The sequence below is a fragment of the Cetorhinus maximus genome, chromosome 3, assembly GCF_964194155.1.
Source record: "Cetorhinus maximus chromosome 3, sCetMax3.hap1.1, whole genome shotgun sequence".
NCBI classification, from domain to species: Eukaryota; Metazoa; Chordata; class Chondrichthyes; order Lamniformes; family Cetorhinidae; genus Cetorhinus; species Cetorhinus maximus.
In genome coordinates, this window is record NC_135881.1 from 77,716 (window position 1) to 98,471 (window position 20,756).

At 46.7% G+C, this 20,756-nt stretch overlaps 1 protein-coding gene across 1 annotated transcript in view; it reads right to left on the minus strand.

Annotated features, from left to right (window-relative positions):
- The window catches only part of macf1b (microtubule actin crosslinking factor 1b), a 383,409-nt gene that overhangs the window by 50,159 nt on the left and 312,494 nt on the right, over positions 1-20,756 (minus strand). The window contains exon 33 of the mRNA XM_078534257.1: positions 10,346-10,500. Coding sequence (XP_078390383.1) covers positions 10,346-10,500 — 155 coding nt within the window. The remainder of the gene's footprint in view (positions 1-10,345; positions 10,501-20,756) is intronic.

Sequence of the window (20,756 nt, forward strand, 5' to 3'; positions counted from 1 at the left end):
GTAAGGGCTGCCCTGCAGCTGATGGTTGTGCACAAGGACATGTTGGGGGGGTGGGGGTGACGAAGGGAAAGCGGTCACGCATTAGAGAAATCTTGTATAAAGTGACCAGTCCTCTGCAGCTGGGACAGTTCAGACGCAGCCACATTGACACGCGTGGAGTTGGGCCTCTAGCTTATCTGCCACTCAAGCAACACAGAGGCTTGAAAGTGTCACCAAGTGCTCCAGAGTTTTTCACCCCTCGGGCACAGAGTGCAGATTAATGAGCGTTTTAGTGGACTGTAGAACAATTGGACAACTTGGCATGATGTACAATCTCCTCACTAAAACTGGCCATGGAGCAGTCACAGTTTAAAAAGTGTACAGCACAGGGATTTGGCAGTGTTAAAGGGTATGTATGTAAATGCAAGGAGCATAGTAAATAAAGCCAAAGAGCTGAGGGCACAGATAGACACACGGCAGAATTATATCATCGCTATAACGGAAACTTGGCTTAAGGAGGGGCAAAAATGGCAGCTCAAAATCCCTGGATATAGAGTTTTTCAGGCAGGATAGAGAGGGAGGGGTAAAAAAGTTGGGGGTGTAGAATTATTGGTTAAAGACTCAATTACAGCTGTGAGGAGGGATGATATACTAAATGAAGTGTCAAATGAGGCCATATGGATTAAAGTCAGAAACAAAAAAGGGGCAGCCACACTGCTAGGAGTGTACTATAGACCCCCAAATAGTGGAAGGGAGTTGGAAGAAGAAATATGTAGACAAAGTGCAAAAACAAAAGGGCAGTAATCACTGGGGGCTTCAACTACCTTAATAGCAATTGGGATACGAACAGTGTGAAGAGCACAGAGGGCGCAAAATGCTTGAACTGCATTCAAGGGCAGGGTTTTTTGTTCAGTGGGCGCCCCATGGTTGGTGGGCCCGGGAGCAGCCGGGTAGCAGACCCCTGACCGCGATTTCATGTTGGCTGGCCAATTAACGACCAGTCAGCATTAAACATGTGCTGAAAGGTTCAGCATTGCTGGGGTGGGGGTGGGGACGGGAGGAGGGTGAAGTCAGTGCAGGCACGGACCCAGGTGAGGGTGGAATAAAAGCTCCCTGAAGGTGAAGAGCTGCCTCAGGGAGCTGAAGAATTTAAAGGCAATAAAAACAGATTTTAAATTCTGGAAAAACTGCCTATGCATCAGAATCAGTCACCTGGACATATACAAGATGAAAATTCTGCCCATGCATTTTTATTTCTTTTTTATTGAATAATGGAAACCCTTTCCCACCCGTGGAAGAGGCTCCCTAAAAAATGCAAAAGCCACCTGGTCGATTCGCACACCTGCCAACCGTAACATTGGACGGGCAATGAAAAATCTCGGTTAATTACAACTTTAATGGCCTTAATAACCTCTTCATTATTGGCGGGCGTGCTTCCGACTCTCGCATGCACCCACCAACCAAAATATCGCACGAGTATGCGATGATGTTGGGACGCTCACCCGACATTGTCACGCGCTATTTCACGCTCGAGCGGGTCAGGCACGTGCCCGCATGCCAAGCGAAAAATTCTGCCCCAAGACCTTTTTTAGTTAGCACTTAACAAGTCCCAATGAGAGGGGGCGCAATCCTAGATTTAATTTAAACATTATTTTTTCATTTATTCTTAGGAAATGAAGCTAGGCAAGTGGATTGAGGGACCATTTTGGAGCTAGTGACCATAATATAATTAGATTTAGCAACATTATGAAAAAGGACAAAGATGGAGCAGGAGTACAATTACAGACCAGTCAGTTTAACTTCGGTGGTGGGGAAACTTCTAGAAACAATTATTTGGGATAGAATTAATAATCACATGGAAAAATGTGGATTGATTCAGAAGAGTCAGCATGGATTTGTTAAAGGGGAATCATGTTTAACTAACTTGGAGTATTTTGAGGAGGTAACAGAGATGGTTGCTGAGGGCAAGGCCATTGATGTGGTGTATATGACTTCCAAAAGGCTTTTGACACAGTGCCACACAACAGACTTGATGAAAGTTATAGGTCATGGAATAAAAGGGACAGTAGCAACGTGGATACAAAGTTGGCTGAGGGATAAGAAACAGAGAGTAATGGTTAATGGATATTTTTCGGGCTGGAGGAAGGTTTGTAGTGGAGTTCTCCAGGGGTCGGTATTGGGACCCTTGCTTTTCCTGATATATATTAATGATCTAGATCTTGGTGTGCAGGGGACAATTTAAAAGTTTGTGGATGATACGAAGCTTGGGAATGTTGTAAACTGTAAGGAGGACAGTGTGGAACTTCAAAAAGACATAGACAAGTTGGTGGAGTGGGCAGATAGGTGGCAGATGAAGTTCAATATGGAGAAGTGTGAGGTGATACACTTCGGTACAAAGAACATGAAGCGACAGTATAAAATAAAGGATACAATTCTGATGGGTGTGCAGGAGCAGAGAGACCTGAGTGTACATGTAAATAAGTCACTAAGGGTGGCAGGAGAGATTGAGAGAGCTGTTTCTAAAGCATGCAGTATTCTAGCCTTCATTAATCAGGACATAGAGTACAAGAGCAGGGAGGTTATGATGAACTTATATAAGAGACTGGTTAGACCTCAGCTGGAATATTGTGTACAGTTCTGGGCGCCACGCTATAGGAAGGATGTGAACACATTGGACAGAGTGCAGAAGAGGTTTATGAGAATGGTTCCAAGGATAAGACACTTCAGTTATGAGGAAAGATTGGAGAAGTTGGGATTGCTTTCCATGGGGAGGAGAAGTGATAGAAGTTTTCAAAATCACGAGGGGTCTGGACAGGGTAGATAGGGAGAAACTATTCCTGCTTGTAAAAGGATCAAGAATGAGAGGGCACAGGTTTAAAGTGTTTTGCAAAAGAAGCTGAGAGGTGGTTGAGGGAGGGGCAGGATTGGCAGCTCAACATTCTGGGATATAGAATTTTCAGGCGAGACAGGGGAGGGGGTAAAAGAGGAGGAGGTGTTGTAGTATTAGTTAAGGAGTCAGTTACTGCGGTAAGGAGAGATGATATCTTGGAGGGGGCATCGAATGAAGCTTTGTGGGTAGAGTTTAGGAATAAAAAAGGGGCAGCCACATTGTTAGGTGTTTATTATAGGCCCCAGATAGTCAGTGGGAAATTGATGAGCAAATATGTGCACAATTTGCGGAGGTGTGTAAAAACAATAACAATAGGATAATTATATTAGGTAATTTCAAACTTTCCCATTACTAATTGCGATAGACATAGTGTTAAGGGCTTGGATGGAGTGGATTTCTTGAAATGTGTCAGGAGAACTGTTTAGGTCAATATGTAGAGGGTCCAACAAGGGACGGCGCAGTCCTGGACCTAATTCTGGGGAATGAAGCCGGACAGGTGGCTGAGGTGGTGGTGGGCGAGCAGTTTAGTGATAGCGACCACACCATGGTACAGTTTAAGCTTGTTATAGACAAAGAAATTGACAAGTTTCAAAAAAATGTTTTGGATTGGGGGAGAGTGGATTTTAGTAAAATAAGGCAGGATTTGGCCAAGGTAGACAGAGAACAGCTTCTTGTTGGGAAATCTACAGAGGAGCAGTGGGGGGTGTTCAAAAAGGAAATGGGGAGGGTACAGGCTCAACATGTTCCCTCTTGTGTGATAGGAAGGAGTAACAAGCCCAGAGAACCATGGATGACCAGAGTTATTCAGGTTATGATGAGAAGGAAAAGAGAGGCTTTTAGCAGGTAAAAGGGAAGCAAATCAGCGGAGGCATTAGTGGAGTACAGAAAGTGCAGGGTGGAGCTTAAGAAAGCAATTAGGAGAGCAAAGAGGGGATATGAGAAAGCTCTGGCTGGTAAAAGTAGGGAAAATCCCAAGATATTCTATAAGTATATCAATGGGAAGAGGATAACCAGGGAAAGAGTAGGGCCCATAAGGGACCAAGGGGGCAATCTATGGGTGGAGCCAGAGGACATCGCCAGAGTGTTGAATGAATACTTCACATCCATCTTCACCCAAGAGGATGAGGATGAAGGTATCGAATTCAGGGAGAGAGGCTGCAGAGGTTCTTAAGCAAATTGATATGGGGAATGACAAGGTATTGGAGGTGTTGGCAGGCTTAAAATTGGGCAAATCTCCAGGTCTGGAGGATTTGTGTCCCAGGCTGCTGGGGGAGGCAAGGGAGGAAATTGCAGGGGCTCAGACCCAAATTTTTAATTCCTCTCTGGCCAAGGGGGAGGTGCCAGAGGACTGGAGAACAGCTAATGTGGTTCCGCTATTTAAGAAGGGTTGTAGAGATAAGCCAGGGAACTACAGGCCAGTGAGTCTCACGTCAGTGGTAGGGAAACAATTGGAGAAAATCCAAGGAGAGAATCTATCTCCACTTGGAGAGGCAAGGTTTGATCAGGGATAGTCAGCATGGCTTTGTCAGAGGGAGGTCATGCCTAGCCAATTTGATTGAATTTTTTGAGGAGGTGACCAGGTATGTAGATGAGGGTAGTGTAGTTGATGTAGTTTATATGGATTTCAGCAAAGCCTTTGACAAGGTCCCACATGGGAGACTTATAAAGAAGGCAAATGCACATGGGATACAGGGTAATTTGATAAGGTGGATTCAAAATTGGCTTAGTTGTAGGAGACAGAGGGTGATGACAGAGGGATGCTTTAGTGACTGGAAACCAGTGTCCAGTGGCGTGCCACAGGGATCTGTGCTGGCTCCCCTATTATTCGTCATTTATATAAACGACATAGATGACTATGTGGTAGGATTAGTAAGTTTGTGGATGACACAAAGATTGGCAGGGTGGTTAGCAATGAGGTTGAGTGTCTTGGGTTACAGGAAGCTATAGACAGGATGGTCAAATGGGCAGATAAGTGGCAGATGGAATTTAAGCCTGAAAAGTGTGAGGTGATACACTTTGGAAGGAGTAATTTGACAAGGAAGTATTCAATGAACGGCATGGCACTAGGAAGTTCTGAGGGACAAAGGGACCTTGGCGTGTGTGTCCATAGATCTCTGAAGGCAGAGGGGCATGTTATTGGGGTGGTGAAAAAGGCATATGGGACACTTGCCTTTATCAATCGAGGCGGAGATTACAAAAGTAGAGAGGTCATGTTGGAGTTGTATAGAACCTTAGTGAGGCCACAGCTGGAGTACTGTGTGCAGTTCTGGTCGCCACTTTATAGGATGGATGTGATTGCACTGGAGGGGGTGCAGAGGAGATTCACCAGGATGTTGCCTGGGATGAAACATTTAAGTTATGAAGAGAGGTTGGATAGACTTGGGTTGTTTTCATTGGAGCAGAGAAGACTGAGGGGCCACCTGATCGAGGTGTACAAGATTATGAGGGGCATGGACAGGGTGGATAGGGAGCAGCTGTTCCCCTTAGTTGAAGGGTCAGTCACAGGGGACATAAGTTCAAGGTGAGGGGCAGGAGTTTTAGGGGGGATGTGAGGAAAAAAGTTTTTACCCAGAGGGTGGTGACGGTCTGGAATGCGTTGCCTGGCAGGGTGGTGGAGGCGGGTTGCCTCACATCCTTTAAAAAGTACCTGGATGAGCACTTGGCACGTCATAACATTCAAGGCTATGGGCCAAGTGCTGGTAAATGGGATTAGGTCGGTAGAGTATTTCTCACATGTCGGTGCAGACTCGATGGGCCGAAGGGCCTCTTCGGCATTGTGAGATTCTCTGATTGTGTGATTCTGTTATTCAAGCAAGTGTGATGTGAGAAAAAACTTTTTCACACAACCAGTGGTTTGGGTCTGGAATGCACTGCCTGGAAGTGTGGTGGAGGCAGGTTCAAACGAGGCATTCAAGAGGACATTAGATGAAAATTTCAATAAAGGCAATGTGCAGGGTTACGGGGAAAAGGCAGGAGATTGGCACAAAGTTAAAATGCTCAGAGAGCCGGTGCAGACACGATGGGCTGAATGGCCTCCTCCTGCACTGTAACAATTCTGTGATTCTGATACAAGTTCTTAATTGGGAAAAGACAAATTTTACAAAGCTGGGAGTGAGCTGGCGAGAGTGGACTGGATACAACTATTAGAAGGAAAAACGATTTCAAATCAGTGGGAGGCATTGAAAGGCAGGATTCCACAGGCACATTGTAGACATGTCCCCACAAAGAAAAAGAGCAGTACTGCCAAATCTAGAGCCCCCTGGTTATCCAGAAACATACAGGCCAAGATAAAATAGAAAAGGAAAGCTTACAAAAGTCACAAAATACGTTTTTAAAATTCATTCATGGGACGTGTGCTTTGCTGGCTGGGCCAGCATTTATTGCCCATCCCTAGTTGCCCTTGAGAAGGTGGTGGTGAGCTGCCTTCTTGAACCGCTGCAGTCCATATGGTGTAGGTACACCCACAGTGCTGTTAGGAAGGGAGTTCCAGGATTTTGACCCAGCGACAGTGAAGGAACGGCGATATATTTCCAAGTCAGGATGGTGAGTGACTTGGAGGGGAACTTCCAGGTGGTGGTGTTCCCATCTATCTACTGCCCTTGTCCTTCTAGATGGTAGTGGCCGTGGGTTTGGAAGGAGCCTTGGTGAATTCCTGCAGTGCATCTTGTAGATGGTACACACTGCTGCTACTGTGCGTCGGTGGTGGAGGGAGTGAATGTTTGTGGATGTGGTGCCAATCAAGTGGGCTGCTTTGTCCTGGATGGTGTCCAGCTTCTAGAGTGTTGTGGGAGCTGCACTCATCCAGGCAAGTGGGGGGTATTCCATCACACTCCTGACTTGTGCCTTGTAGATGTTGGACAGGCTTTGGGGAGTCAGGAGGTGAGTTACTTGTCGCAGGATTCCTAGCCTCTGACCTGCTCTTGTAGCCACAGTATTTATATGGCTAGTCCAGTTCAGTTTCTGGTCAATGGTAACCTCCAGGATGTTGATCGTGGGGGATTCAGTGATGGTAATTCAGTGATGCAGGTACAGCATGCAATTAAGAAGGCTAATGGAATGCTATCCATTATTACGAGAGGGAATTAACATAAAAGTAAGGATGTTATGCTTCAGTTAGACAGGGCATTGGTGAGACTGAACCTCGGGTACTGTGTGCAGTTTTGTCTTCCTTATTTAAAGAAGGATGTAAATGCCTTGGAGGCAGTTCAAATGAGCTTAGAAGAGTGAGGGGTGATTTGATTTTTTAAAAAATTCATTCATGGGATGTGAGCTTCGCTGGCTGGGCCAGTATTTATTACCCATCTCTAATTACCCTTGAGAAGGTGGTGGTGAGCTGCCTTCTTGAACCGCTGCAGTCCATGTGGTGTAGGTACACCCACAGTGCTGTTAGGAAGGGAGTTCCAGGATTTTGACCCAGCGACAGTGAAGGAACAACGATATATTTCCAAGTCAGGATAGTGAGTGGCTTGGAGGGGAACTTCCAGCTGGTGGTGTTCCCATTTATCTGCTGCCCTTGTCCTTCTAGATGGTGGTGGTCATGGGTTTGGAAGGTGCTGTCGAAGGGGCCTTTGTGGGGCCGAGGACACTACCCTGAGGAACTCCTGCAGTGATGTCCTGGAGCTGAGATGACTGACCTCCAACAACCACAACCATCTTCCTTTATGCTCAGTATGACTCCAAACAGCAGAGAGTTTTACTCTGATTCCCATTGACTCCAGTTTTGCTAGGGCTCCTTGATGCCACACTCAGTCAAATGCTGCCTTGATGTCAAGGGCAGTCACTCTCACCTCACCTTGGGAGTTCAGCTCTTTTGTCCATGTTTGAACCAAGGCTGTAATGAGGTCAGGAGCTGAGTGGCCCTGGCAGAACCCAAACTGGGCATCAGTGAGCAGCTTATTGCTAAGCAAGTGCTGCTTGATAGCACAGTTGATGACCCCTTCCATCACTTTACTGATGATGGAGAGTAGATTGATGGGGTGTAATTGGCCGGGTTGGATTTGTCCTGCTCTTCGTGTACAGGACACACCTGGGCAATTTTACACATAGCCAGGTAGATGCCAGTGTTGTACTAGAACAGCTTGGCTAGGGGCACGGCAAGTTCTGGAGCACAAGTCTTCAGTACTATTACCGGAATATTGTCAGGGCCCAAAGCCTTTGCAGTATCCAGTGCCTTCAGCCGTTTCTTGATGTGGAGTGAATTGAATTGGCTGTAAACTGGCATCTGTGATGCTCGGGGCCTCCCCGGAGGAGGCTGAGATGGATCATCCACTCAGCACTTCTGGCTGAAGGTTGTAGCAAATACTTCAGCCTTATCTTTTGCACTGATGTGCTGGGCTCCTCCATCATTGAGGATGGGAATATTTGTGGAGTCTCCTCCTCCATTCAGTTGCTTAATTGTCCACCACCATTCACAAGTGGTTATGGCAGGACTGCAGAGCATCCGTTGATTGTGGGATCGCTTAGCTCTATCTATCACTTGCTGCTTATGCTGTTTGACACACAAGCAGTCATGTCTTAAAGGTTCAGCAGGTTGACTCATTTTTAGGTATGCCTGGTGCTGCTCCTGGCATACCCTCCTGCACTCTTCATTGAACTGCGTGAGCTCAGGGAGGGCACTAGGGGACAGGCTGAGCTCCTGCAGGAGATAAAGCTATGAGGATAGATTGGATAGAGAGTGGCTGAGGGGAGACTTGATAGAGGTATTCAAGTTCCTGAGGGGTATGGGCAGGTTAAATAGTGAGAAACTGTTCCCATTCAAGAGAACATCAAGAACTAGAGGGCACAGATTCAAAATAATTGGCAAAAGGAGTAAATGTGAAGTGAGGAAAAATGTTTTCACCCAGAGGGTGGTTGGAGTCTGGAATAAACTTGCTGAGAGGGTGGTGGAGGCAGGTTCAATCGAGGTATTCAAAAGGGAATTGGATTGTTACCTGAAAAGAGAGAGTGTGCAAGGTTATGAGGATAAGGCAGGGGAGTGGGACTAGGTGGAATGCTCTTTCAGTGAGCCAGCGCAGACTCGATGGGCCAAATGGCCTCCTTCTGCACTGTAAAGATTCTGTGATTCTGTGAGAGAGGTCTTGGGGATTGGCTGGGCATGCAGAAGGGCTTAGGAGAGTGGCTGGTCTTGGGGAGGGGGCTAGGGGTCTGACTGAGCTCAGAGAGGAGCCTAATGGACAAGCTGAGTTTGTAGATGTGTTTAGAGGACAGGCTGAGGTCAGGGACAAGCTGAGCTCGAGGAGGGGCCTAAGAGATAATCTGAGCTCAGGGAGTGGCCTAGAAGGTAGGCTCAGCTGAGTGATGTGCTTACAGGAGAGGTTGAGCTCGAGGAGATGTCTGAGCTTGGGGAGGAGCCAAGCGGACAGGCTGAGCTCAGAAAGGGGCCTAGGGAACAGGCTGAGCTCAGGGAGGGACCTAGGGAACAGGCAGAGCTTTGGAACTGCCCTATGGAACAGGCTGAGCTCAGGGAGGGACTATAGGTGAAATGTTGAACTCTGAGGAGGGGCCAAGGGACCTGGCTGAGTTAAGAGAGGGGCCTATGGGACAGGCTGAGCTTGGCTCGATGCCTAGGGGACAGCTGATGTCAGGGAGGGTCCTACAGCACAGTCTGAGGTTGGGGAGGGGCCTTGGGGGACAGGCTGAGTTCGGGGAGGGGCCGAGGGAAGAGATTGATCTTATGGAGGGACCTGAGCAAGGGGAATGGTCTAGTGGACTGGATGAGCTCAGGAAGGGGTTAAATAGAATGCCTTAACTTGGAGAGAGTCAAGGGGACTGGCTGAGCTTGATGTGGGCTTTAGGGATTGTCTGAGCACTTGGAGGGGCCGAGGAGGCTAGCTCAACTCAAGGAGAGGCCTAGAGCTCTGGCTGAGCTTGGGGAGGATGATAGAGGATGGACTCAGGTCGTGGGGTGGCCTAGGAGATAGGCTGAAGTCAGAGGGGGTCATAGGGGACATGCTGAGGTCAGGGTGGATCCTCACGGACCGGCTGCACTTGGGCAGGAGCCTGGGGAACAGGCCGAGCTCCGGTAGGAGACAAGGAAAAAGCTGAGCTCCGGGGTGGGCTAATGTTGGGGAGGGGCCTAGGGGACAGGCTGGGCTCGGGGAGGTTCCTGGGAGACATTGTGAGCTCAGGGAGAAGCTTGGACTAGTTGAGGTCAGGAAGGAGCTGAGGGGACATGTGGGCCTCAGGGAGTGGCCCATGGAAAAGGATGAGCTTGAGGAGGAGCCTAGGGGGCCAATCTGAGCTCAGGGACGGTCCTAGGGGGCAGGCTGAGCTCCGAGAGGAGCCGGGGGGCCAATCTGAACTCATGGACGGTCCTAGGGGACGGGTGAGCTCAGGGAGGTATCTTGAGGGGTGGCTGAACTCTAGAAGGTGCCTGAGGGACTGGTCTCAGGGAGTGGCCTAGGGAAAAGACTGATCATCGTATCTGATTGGCTCAAACTCTCACAAGTTACCAAGAAACTAAACATCATCTCTCACCTCATCTTCAATTCTGCCTTCGTCCTCACTCTGCCGGAGACAGTCTCTGCTGGGATGTAGTGCGTTCGCAAATTCGTAGTAATCGATAAATCCATCACCATTCAGGTCAAAAATTCCAGCAACTGCCTCCATCTCCACAGAGCTGGTGGGAAATTCTGGCCAAGTACAGAAGCAGATGTTTCGAGTCATACCTGGCAGCTTTATTTTTAATGTGTCCGAATACAATCACAAGCCCCCCCCCCGTCACAATCAATGCCTTCAACTTCAACCAGAAACATAGAAAACACAGCTGCCATTTTGCACACAAAATAAAGTAACAATGTGGTGAATGATCAGGAAGTATCGTTGTGCATGTGGAGTAGGGGAATGTCACAGTGAGAACCCCACCATAAACATACCATTGACTTTCACTCAGTTGGACTCAGTGCCACATTGAGGGGGAGAGATAGTTGGTGTTGGTGCCTGTCTTGGGGAGGAGAAGCAGTGAGAAACATAGAAACTAGGAGCAGGAGTAGGCCATTCGGCCCTTCGAACCTGCTCCACCATTCAATATGGTCATGGCTGATCCTCTATCTCAACACCGCACTCCTGCTCTCTCCCCATACCCCTTGAAGCCTTTAGAGTCTAGAAATCTCTCTATTTCCTTCTTAAATATATTCAGTGACTTGGCCCCCACAGCCTCTGTGGTAGAGAATTCCACAGGTTCACCAACCTCTGAGTGAAGAAGTTTCTCCTCATCTCAGTCCTAAATGGCCCACCCCGTATCCTGAGACTGTGACCCCTTGTTCTAGACCCCCCCCAGCCAGAGGAAACATCATCCCTGCATCCAGTCTGTCCATCCCTGTCAGAATTTTATACATTTCAATGAGATCCCCTCTCATTCTTCTAAATTCCAGTGAACACAGGCCTAGTCAGCCCAATCTCTCCTCAAACAACAATCCCGCCATCCCAGGAATCAGTCTGGTGAACCTTCACTGCACTCCCTCTATAGCAAGTATATCCCTTCTTAGGTAAGGAGACCAAAACTACACACAATACTCCAGGTGTGGTCTCACCAAGGCCCTGTACAGCTGCAGTAAGACATCCTTGCTCCTGTACTCAAGTCCTCTCGCAATGAGGGCCAACATACCATTTCCCTTCGTAACTGCTTGCTGCACCTGCATGCTTGCTTTCAGTGATTGATGTACAAAGACACCCAGGTCCCTTTGTACATCAACATTTCCCAATCTATCACCATTTAAATAATACTCTGCCATTCTGTTTTTCCTACCAAAGTGTGTAACTTCACACTTATCCACATTATACTGCATCTGCCATGTATTTGCCCACTCATTCAACCTGTCTAAATCGCCTTTAAGCCTCTGAACACCTCATCGCTCACATTCCCACCAAGTTTCGTGTCATCAACAAACTTGCATTGTTCCAGTGAAGCCCAACGCAAACTGGAGGAACAGCACCTCATCTTCCGATTAGGCACTTTACAGCCTTCCGGGCTGAATATTGAATTCAACAACTTTAGATCTTAAATTCCCTCCCGCCATCCCCACCCCGTTTCTTCCCCCTCCCTTTTGTTTTTTTCAATAATTTATATAGATTTTTCTTTTCCCACCTATTTCCATTATTTTTAAATCTACAACTAATACCTTGTCAGTCTTTCCACCCCACCCCCACTAGAGCTGTACCTTGAGTGTCCTACCATCCATTCTTAATTAGCACATTTTCTTAGATAATATCACCACCTTCAACAACTCTTTGATCCTTTTGTCTGTGACATCTTTTGATTATCTGCTCCTATCACTGCTTGCTTGTCCCTACAACCACCCCACCCTCAACTTCTCTCTCCCCCCGCCCCCCACCTTAAACCAGCTTATATTTCATTCCTCTCCTAACTATACTCAGTTCTGCTGAAGGGTCATGAGGACTTGAAACATCAACTCTTTTCTTCTCCGCCGATGCTGCCAGACCTGCTGAGTTTTTCCAGGTAATTCTGTTTTTGTTTTGGATTTCCAGCATCCGCAGTATTTTTTTGTTTTTATCTCTGTGTTTAATTGACTGCCACTCCTCTTCAAGAAATGCCTTCCTTGAAGAAGTATTGCTCTTCTCTCCGACAGGAGTTCCCTATCTCTCTTCTGCCTTGTTCACCTTCATTGCTTTCCATTTCTCTCCTGGTGTTTGACAAGGTGTTTACTAAAACCCGCTTTCACAGCCATATGTCCTTTCTCAGTGACTGTCTCCATCTCCGACTCACCCCACGTGGATTTCAACTGAAATTCCATCCCTCTTGTTTCGAACCCACCCAGGATTACAGGTATCTCCGGGACATAAAACGTTTCTCGGACTGCTGTTCCCGTCACATTCTGAGATCCACACTCAGTGCCATGCGCCGCCATATGAACACACTCGACCTCTCCCTCCAGCAGCACCGCCGCACCCTTTTTCAAAGCTGCGCGTGCCCCCAGTTTCATTTTATTCTTCATCTCATCCGACGCCTCAACAAGAAACTTTTTCTCTTTCTCTCAAATGCTAAGGAACGCAAGCTCCAACAACTCATCGACACCAACACCCATCTGGGACCCTCCACCCCTGCTTGTCCCTCCATCCCCACCCCATCTTCCAATCCCAGCCCCAGCCGCATATTCACTATACCCCCTGACCTTCCCCTCTCTGATGCTGAACGTTCAGTGCTCAGCAAAGGACTTAGTTTCATACCCTTACGTCCTCATCTCAATGAATTTCGGGCTTGGCACGATGCTGAACTCTTCTTCCACCGTCTTCATCTCCGTACTCACTTCTTTGGGCAGGAGTCCTCTCCCTGTTCAACGGATCCTTTTACCCACCTCCAATATTCTCCCTCCACCTGGACCCCTCCCTCTGGATTCTTACCTTCTCTTGATCTTTTCATTGAGAACTGTCGGCGTGACATTAGCCGTCTCAATTTCTCTGCTCCTCTCACCCATTCTAATCTGTGTCTCTCTGAATTTACTGCACTCCGTTCTCTCAGGTCCAACCCCAACGTTGTCATCAAACCCGCTGACAAGGGTGGTGCTGTTGTTGTCTGGCGCACTGACCTCTACCTCGCGGAGGCTGAGCGTCAACTCGCAGACACTTCCTCCTACCTCTCCCTGGACCATGACCCCACCACTGAACATCAAGCCATTGTTTCCAGGACTGTCACTGACCTCATCTCCTCTGGAGATCTTCTTCCCACAGCTTCCAACCTGATAGTCGCCCAACCTCGGACGGCCCGCTTCTACCTCCTACCCAAAATCCACAAACAGAACTGTCCCGGCAGACCAATCATGTCAGCCTGTTCCTGCCCCGCGGAACTCATTTCTCGTTATCTTGACTCCCTTCTCTCTCCCCTTGTCCAGTCCCTTCCCACCTACATCCGTGATTCCTCTGACACCTTACGTCACATCAACAATTTCCAGTTCCCTGGCCCCAACCGCTTCCTCTTCACCATGGACGTCCAATCCCTCTACACCTCCATCCCCCACCAGGATGGTCTGAGGGCCCTTAGCTTCTTCCTTGAACAGAGGCCCCAACAATCCCCATCCACCACTACTCTCCTCCGTCTGGCTGAACTTGTTCTCACACTGAACAATTTCTCCTTTAACTCCTCTCACTTCCTCCAAATAAAAGGTGTGGCTATGGGTACCCGCATGGGCCCCAGCTATGCCTGTCTCTTTATGGGGTATGTGGAACATTCCTTGTTCCAGTCCTACTCCGGCCCCCTCCCACAACTCTTTCTCCGGTACATCGATGATTACTTCGGTGCGGCTTCATGCTCTCGCCTGGACCTGGAAAAATTTATTAATTTTGCTTCCAATCTCCACCCCTCCATCATTTTCACATGGTCCATCTCTGATACTTCCCTTTCCTTCCTTGACCTCTCTGTCTCAATTTCTGATGACAGACTGTCCACCAATATCCATTACAAGCCTACCGACTCCCACAGCTACCTCGACTACAGCTCCTCACACCCCGCCTCCTGTAAAGACTCCATCCCATTCTCTCAGTTCCTTCGCCTCCGTCGCATCTGTTCTGATGACGCTACCTTCAAAAACAGTTCCTCTGACGTGTCCTCCTTCTTCCTTAACCGAGGTTTTCCACCCACGGTCGTTGACAGGGCCCTCAACCGTGTCCGGCCCATCTCCCGCGCATCTGCCCTCACCCCTTCTCCTCCCTCCCAGAAACATGATAGGGTCCCCCTTGTCCTCACTTATCACCCCACCAGCCTCCGCATTCAAAGGATCATCCTCCGCCATTTCCGCAAACTCCAGCATGATGCCACCACCAAACACATCTTCCCTTCACCTCCCCTGGCGGCATTCCGTAGGGATCGTTCCCTCCGGGACACCCTGGTCCACTCCTCCATCACCCCTACTCCTCAACCCCCACCTATGGCACCTCCCTATGCCCACGCAGAAGATGCAACACCTGCCCCTTCACTTCCTCTCTCCTCACTGTCCAAGGGCCCAAACACTCCTTTCAAGTGAAGCAGCATTTCACTTGCATTTCCCCTAACTTAGTCTACTGCATTCGTTGCTCCCAATGCGGTCTCCTCTACATTGGAGAGACCAAACGCAAACTGGGCGACCGCTTTGCAGAACACCTGCGGTCTGTCCGCAAGAAAGACCCAAACCTCCCTGTCGCTTGCCCACATGTCTGTCCTTGGCTTGCTGCATTGTTCCAGTGAAGCTCAACGCAAACTGGAGGAACAGCACCTCATCTTCCGATTAGGCACTTTACAGCCTTCCGGGCTGAATATTGAATTCAACAACTTTAGATCTTAAATTCCCTCCCCCAATCCCCACCCCTTTCTTCCCCCTCCCTTTTGTTTTTTTTCAATAATTTATATAGATTTTTCTTTTCCCACCTACTTCCATTATTTTTAAATCTACAACTAATACCTTGTCAGTCTTTCCACCCCACCCCCACTAGAGCTGTATCTTGAGTGTCCTGCCTTCCATTCTTAATTAGCACATTTTCTTAGATAATATCACCACCTTCAACACCTCTTTGGTCCTTTTGTCTGTGACATCTTTTGATTATCTGCCCCTATCACTGCTTGCTTGTCCCTACAACCACCCCCCCCTCAACTTCTCTCCCCCCCCCCCACCTTAAACCAGCTTATATTTCACCCCTCTCCTAACTAAACTCAGTTCTGCTGAAGGGTCATGAGGGCTCGAAACATCAACTCTTTTCTTCTCCACCGATGCTGCCAGACCTGCTGAGTTTTTCCAGGTAATTCTGTTTTTGTTTTGGAAATATTACATTTGGTTCCCTCATCCAAATCATTGATATATATTGTGAATAACTGGGGTTCCAGCACTGATCCCTGTGATACCCCACTAGTCACTGCCTGCCACTCTGAAAAAAAAACACTTATTCTTACACTTTGTTTCCTGTCTGCCAACCAATTCTCAATCCATGCCAATATATTACCCTCAAACCCATGTGCTTTAATTTTACACACTAACCTCTTAGGTGGGACTTTATCAAAAGTTTTCTGAAAACCCAAATACACCACATCCACTGGTTCTCCCTTAACTATTCTGTTAGTTACGTCCTCAAAAAACTCCAGTAGGTTTATCAAACATGATTTCCCTTCATAAATCCACGTTGACTTTGTCTAATCCTGTTGATAGTTTCTAAGTGTCCTGTTATCACATCCTTTATAATAGACTTTAGCGTTTTCCATACTACTGATGTTAGGCTAACCGGTCTGTAATTCCCTGTTTTTTACCCTCCTTTTTTAAATCGTGGGGTTACATTTGCCACCCTCCAATCTGCCGGGTCTGTTCCAGAATCTACAGAATTTTGGAAGATGACAACCAACACATCCTCTATTTCTATGGCCACCTCCTCTAGTGCCCTGGGATGTAGATTCTCAGGCCCTGGAGATTTATTGGCTTTCAGTCCCATTAACTTATCCAGCATGATTGTTTCAGTAATACTAATTTCCTTCAATTCCTCCTCCTCACTAGATCCTTTGGTTCCCTAGTATTTCTGGGAAGTTATTTGTGTCTTCCTCAGAACTAAAGTAGTTGTTTAATTGTTCTGCTATTTCCTTGTTTTCTATTATAAATTCTACAGTTTCAGACTGTAAGGGACCTACATTTGGCTTCACTAATCTTTTTCTTTTTACATACTTATAGAAGCTTTTACAGTCACTTTTATGTTCCTAGATAGTTTACTCTCATACTCTATTTTTCCCCTCTTAATGAATCTCTTGGTCCTCCTTTGCTGAATTCTAAACTGCTCCCAATCCTCAGGCTTGCTATTTTTTCTAGCAACTTTATGGGCAGAATTTTTCCTGCGTTGGGCCAATTAAGGCCCCCCCAGCGTAATGCGCGTTTCCGGGATCAATGTGAAGGGATGGGCAGGGGTGGGAGCTCAATGTCCGCCGGGTCCAATAGCGATCCAACGGCCTATTCAAAAATGGTGCAGGCAGCCATGTGAAGGCTGCTATTGACTTTGCAGTTACCATAGTGATGCAGAACGTCATTGCAGAACAGGGCAGGCGGGAGGGCAGGTCGGCCCCAAGGTTTTCTGACAAGTGTCTCGCTGCCCTCCTGGAGGAGGTGGCGGCATGCCGGGATATCCTTGTCCCAAGGGACAGGAGGAGGAGGCCAGTCACACCCCTAAGGTTAGTGTCATCTGCTTTGGTCAGTGGTAAGGGGCAAGTGGGTGTGACTACCAAACAGGCAGGTAAGGGGATCGAGAAGGTGGGAATGCCCTTGCAATTGAGCAACAGGTTCAAGATTCTTTCAGCTTGTATGGACAAGAGCAAGGGCTGTAGTGTGGATGAGCAGGCTGACCATGGTGCCATGGTACAGGAAGCCATTCAAGTGGGGAGAGTTAAAAGGAATGTAGTGGTAGTAGGGGACAGCATGGTCAAGGGGATAGACACTGTTCTTCTCAGCCAAGAGTGAGAGTCTGGGCGGCTGTGCTGCCTGCCCAGTGCCAGGGTTCGGGACATTTGCTCAGGGCTGGAGAGGAACTTGCAGTGGGAGGCGGAGAATCCAGTTGTGATGGTCCATGTAGGTACCAACAACATAGGCAGGACAAGGAAAGAGGGCCTGTATAGACAGTATGAGAAGCTAGGCACCAAATTAAGAAGCAGAATTTCAAAGGTAATAACCTCTGGATTATTACCTGAGCCTCGTACAAATTGGCACAGGGCAAATAAGATTGGAGACATGGATGCATGACTCAAAAACTGGTGTGGGAGAAGTGGGTTCCGGTTTGTGGGGCACTGGCACCAGTATTGGGGAAAGTGGGATCTGTACTGTTGGGACGGTCTACACCTGAACCCTGCTGGGGTTGGTGTCCTCGCAAGCCTCCTAACTAGGGAAGTAGAGAGGGTTTACATACATACGAACTTACGAATTAGGAGCAGGAGTAGGCCACTCAGTCCTTTGAGCCTGCTCCGCCATTCAATAAGACCATGGCTGATCTGATTGTAACTTCCCACCTACCCCCGATAACTTTTCACCCCCTTACTTACCAAGAATCTATCCACTTCTGCCTTAAAATATTCAAAGACTCTGCTTCCACTGCCTTTTCAGGAAGAGAGTTCCAAAGACTCACGAGAGAAAATATTTAGCCTCATATCCCATTTTAAATGAGCGACCCCTAACTTTAAAATAGTGAATTCTCGTTCTAAATTCTCCCACAAGAGGAAACATCCTCTCCACATCCACCCTGTCAATTCCACTCAGGATCTTATATGTTTCAATCAAGTCACCTCTTACTCTTCTAGACTCCAGCAAATACAAGCCTAAACTGTCCAACCTTTCCTCATAAGACAACCCACCCAATCCATGTATCAGTTTAATAACCTTCTCTGAACTGCTTCTAATGCAGCTAATAAGGAGACCAATGCTATGCACAGTACTCCAGATGTGGTCTCACTCGTGCTCTGTATAACTGAAGCATAACCTCCCTACTTTTATAATCAATTCTCCTTGCAATGAATGGTAAAGTTCTACTAGTTTTCCTAGTTACTTGAAATTCAGTAAGGTGGGGTGGGGGAAGGGATCGTGTAGGGGAAGACTGAATAAATTAAAGGGAAATAACAAAGCAGTAGATGGTGGTAACAATACAGGTAATGATAATCAGAGCATGGCAGGAAGGGCCAGAGATTACAAAAACTGTAAAAATACTGAATTAAGGGCTGTGTGCCCGAATGCCTGCAGCTGAATGAATTGTTAGCTCAAATAGAAATTCATATGTATGACCTGATAGCCATTACAGAGACTTGGCTACAAGGAAAACAAAGCTGGGACCTAAATATCGAAGGGTATACGACATTCAGGAAGGACAGGAAAGTGGGAGAAAGTGGTAGGGTAGGTCTGTTAATTAAAGAAGGTATTGGTACTGTAGTGAGAGATGTCCTTAGTTCTAAAGATCAAGATTTAGAATCAGTTTGTGTGGAACTAAGAAACAGCAAGAGGCAGTTTGGTGGGAGTTGTTTATAGGCCACCAAACAGAAGTGGTAATGTAAATCACAATTTCAATCAGGAAATTAGAAATGTAAGTACCAAGGGTAATACAATAATCATAGGGAATTTTAGTCTACATATAGACTGAGTAAACCTAATTAGTACTAATGTGGAGGATGAATTCTTGGAATGTACGCAAGATGGTTTTCTAGAGATCTAGTATTATGCAATCAAAAAGGACTAATTAATTTATTCTTTCATGGGATGTGGGCATCAGTGGCAAGGCCAGCATTTGTTGCCCATCCCTAATTGCTGTTGATGGCTTACAAGGCCATTTCAGAGTGCAGTTAAGAGTGGGTCTGGAGTCACATGTAGGCCTGACTGGGTAGGAATGACATATTTTTCTTCCCTAAAGGACATTACTGAACCAGATGGGTTTTTCTGACAATCGATGATAGTATCATGGCCACTATCGCTGAAAGTAGCTTTCAATTCCAGATTTATTAACTGAATTCAAATTCATGTCCCCAGAGCATTAGCCTGGGCCTCTGGATTACTAGTCCAGCGACATCACCACTGCACCACCATCTTCCCATAATAATCTTGTTATAAAGGAGCCTTTAGGAAAGAGTGATCATAATATGATAGAATTTTACATTAAGTTTGCAAGTGATGTAGTTTGATCAGAGACTAGCATCTTAAATCTAAACAAAGGAAACTATGAGGGTACAAGGGGAAAATTGGCTATGGTGGATTGAGAAACTATATTAAAAGATATGGTGATAGATAGACAATGGCTAACATTTAAAGAATGAATACATTGTTTACAACAAGAATACATTCCTTTAATACACAAAAACACAGCAAGGAAAGTGTTCCAACTGGAGATAATGGAAAGAATCAAGGATTGTATTAGATCAAAGAGACATACAAAGTTGCCAAAAAATGGTAAGCCTGAGAATCGGGAGCCTTTTAGAATTCTGCATAGGATGTCCAAGAAAAAGATTAAGAAATGGAAAATAGAATATGAGACTAAACTAGCGAGAAGCATAAAAATGGACTCTAAAAGTTTCTATAGGTAAAAGGGAAAGATCAGGAAAAACAAATGTGGATCCATTACAAGTGGAGTCAGGAGAATTTGTAATGGGGAATAAGGAAATGGCAGAGAAACTAAACAAATACTTTGTGCCTGTCTTCACAGGAAAATACTAAAAACCTCCCAAAATAATGGAGGATCAAGGGAGCACTGTAAACAAGAAACTGCAAGATTCTAATATTTGCAACAAATAGTATTAGAGGAATTACTGGGATTAAGAGTAGATAAATCCCCTGGAACTGATGTTCTACATCCCAGGGTTTTGAAAGAGGTGGCTGCAGAGATAGTGGATGCGTTGGTGATCATCTTCCAAAATCCTAGAGATTCTGGAATGGTTCCTACAGATTGGAAGGTGGCAAATGTAACCCCAGTATTTAAGAAAGGACGGAGAGAGAAAACGAGGAACTATGGACCTGTTAACCTGACATGTGGGGAGGTGATGGCACAGTGGTATTGTCACTGGACTAATAATCCAGAGATCCAGGGTAAGGCTCTGGGGATAAAAGCAAAAAACTGCAGATGCTGGAAATCCAAAACAAAAACAAAAATACCTGGAAAAACTGAGTTTTTCCAGGTATTTTTGTTAATGCTGTGGGGACCTGGGTTCGAATCCCACCAAGGCAGATGGTGGAATTTGAATTCCATAAAAATCTGGAATTAAAAGTCTGATATGACCATGAAACCATTGTCGATTGTTGTAAAAACCCATCTGGTTCACTAATGTCCTTTAGGGGAAGGAAATTTGCCATCCTTACCTGGTCTTGCCTACATGTGACTCCAGACATGTGGTTGATGGCCTAGCAAGCTGCTCTGTCATATCAAACGCCACAAAGTCACAAAAATGGAATGAAACCGGCATCAATGA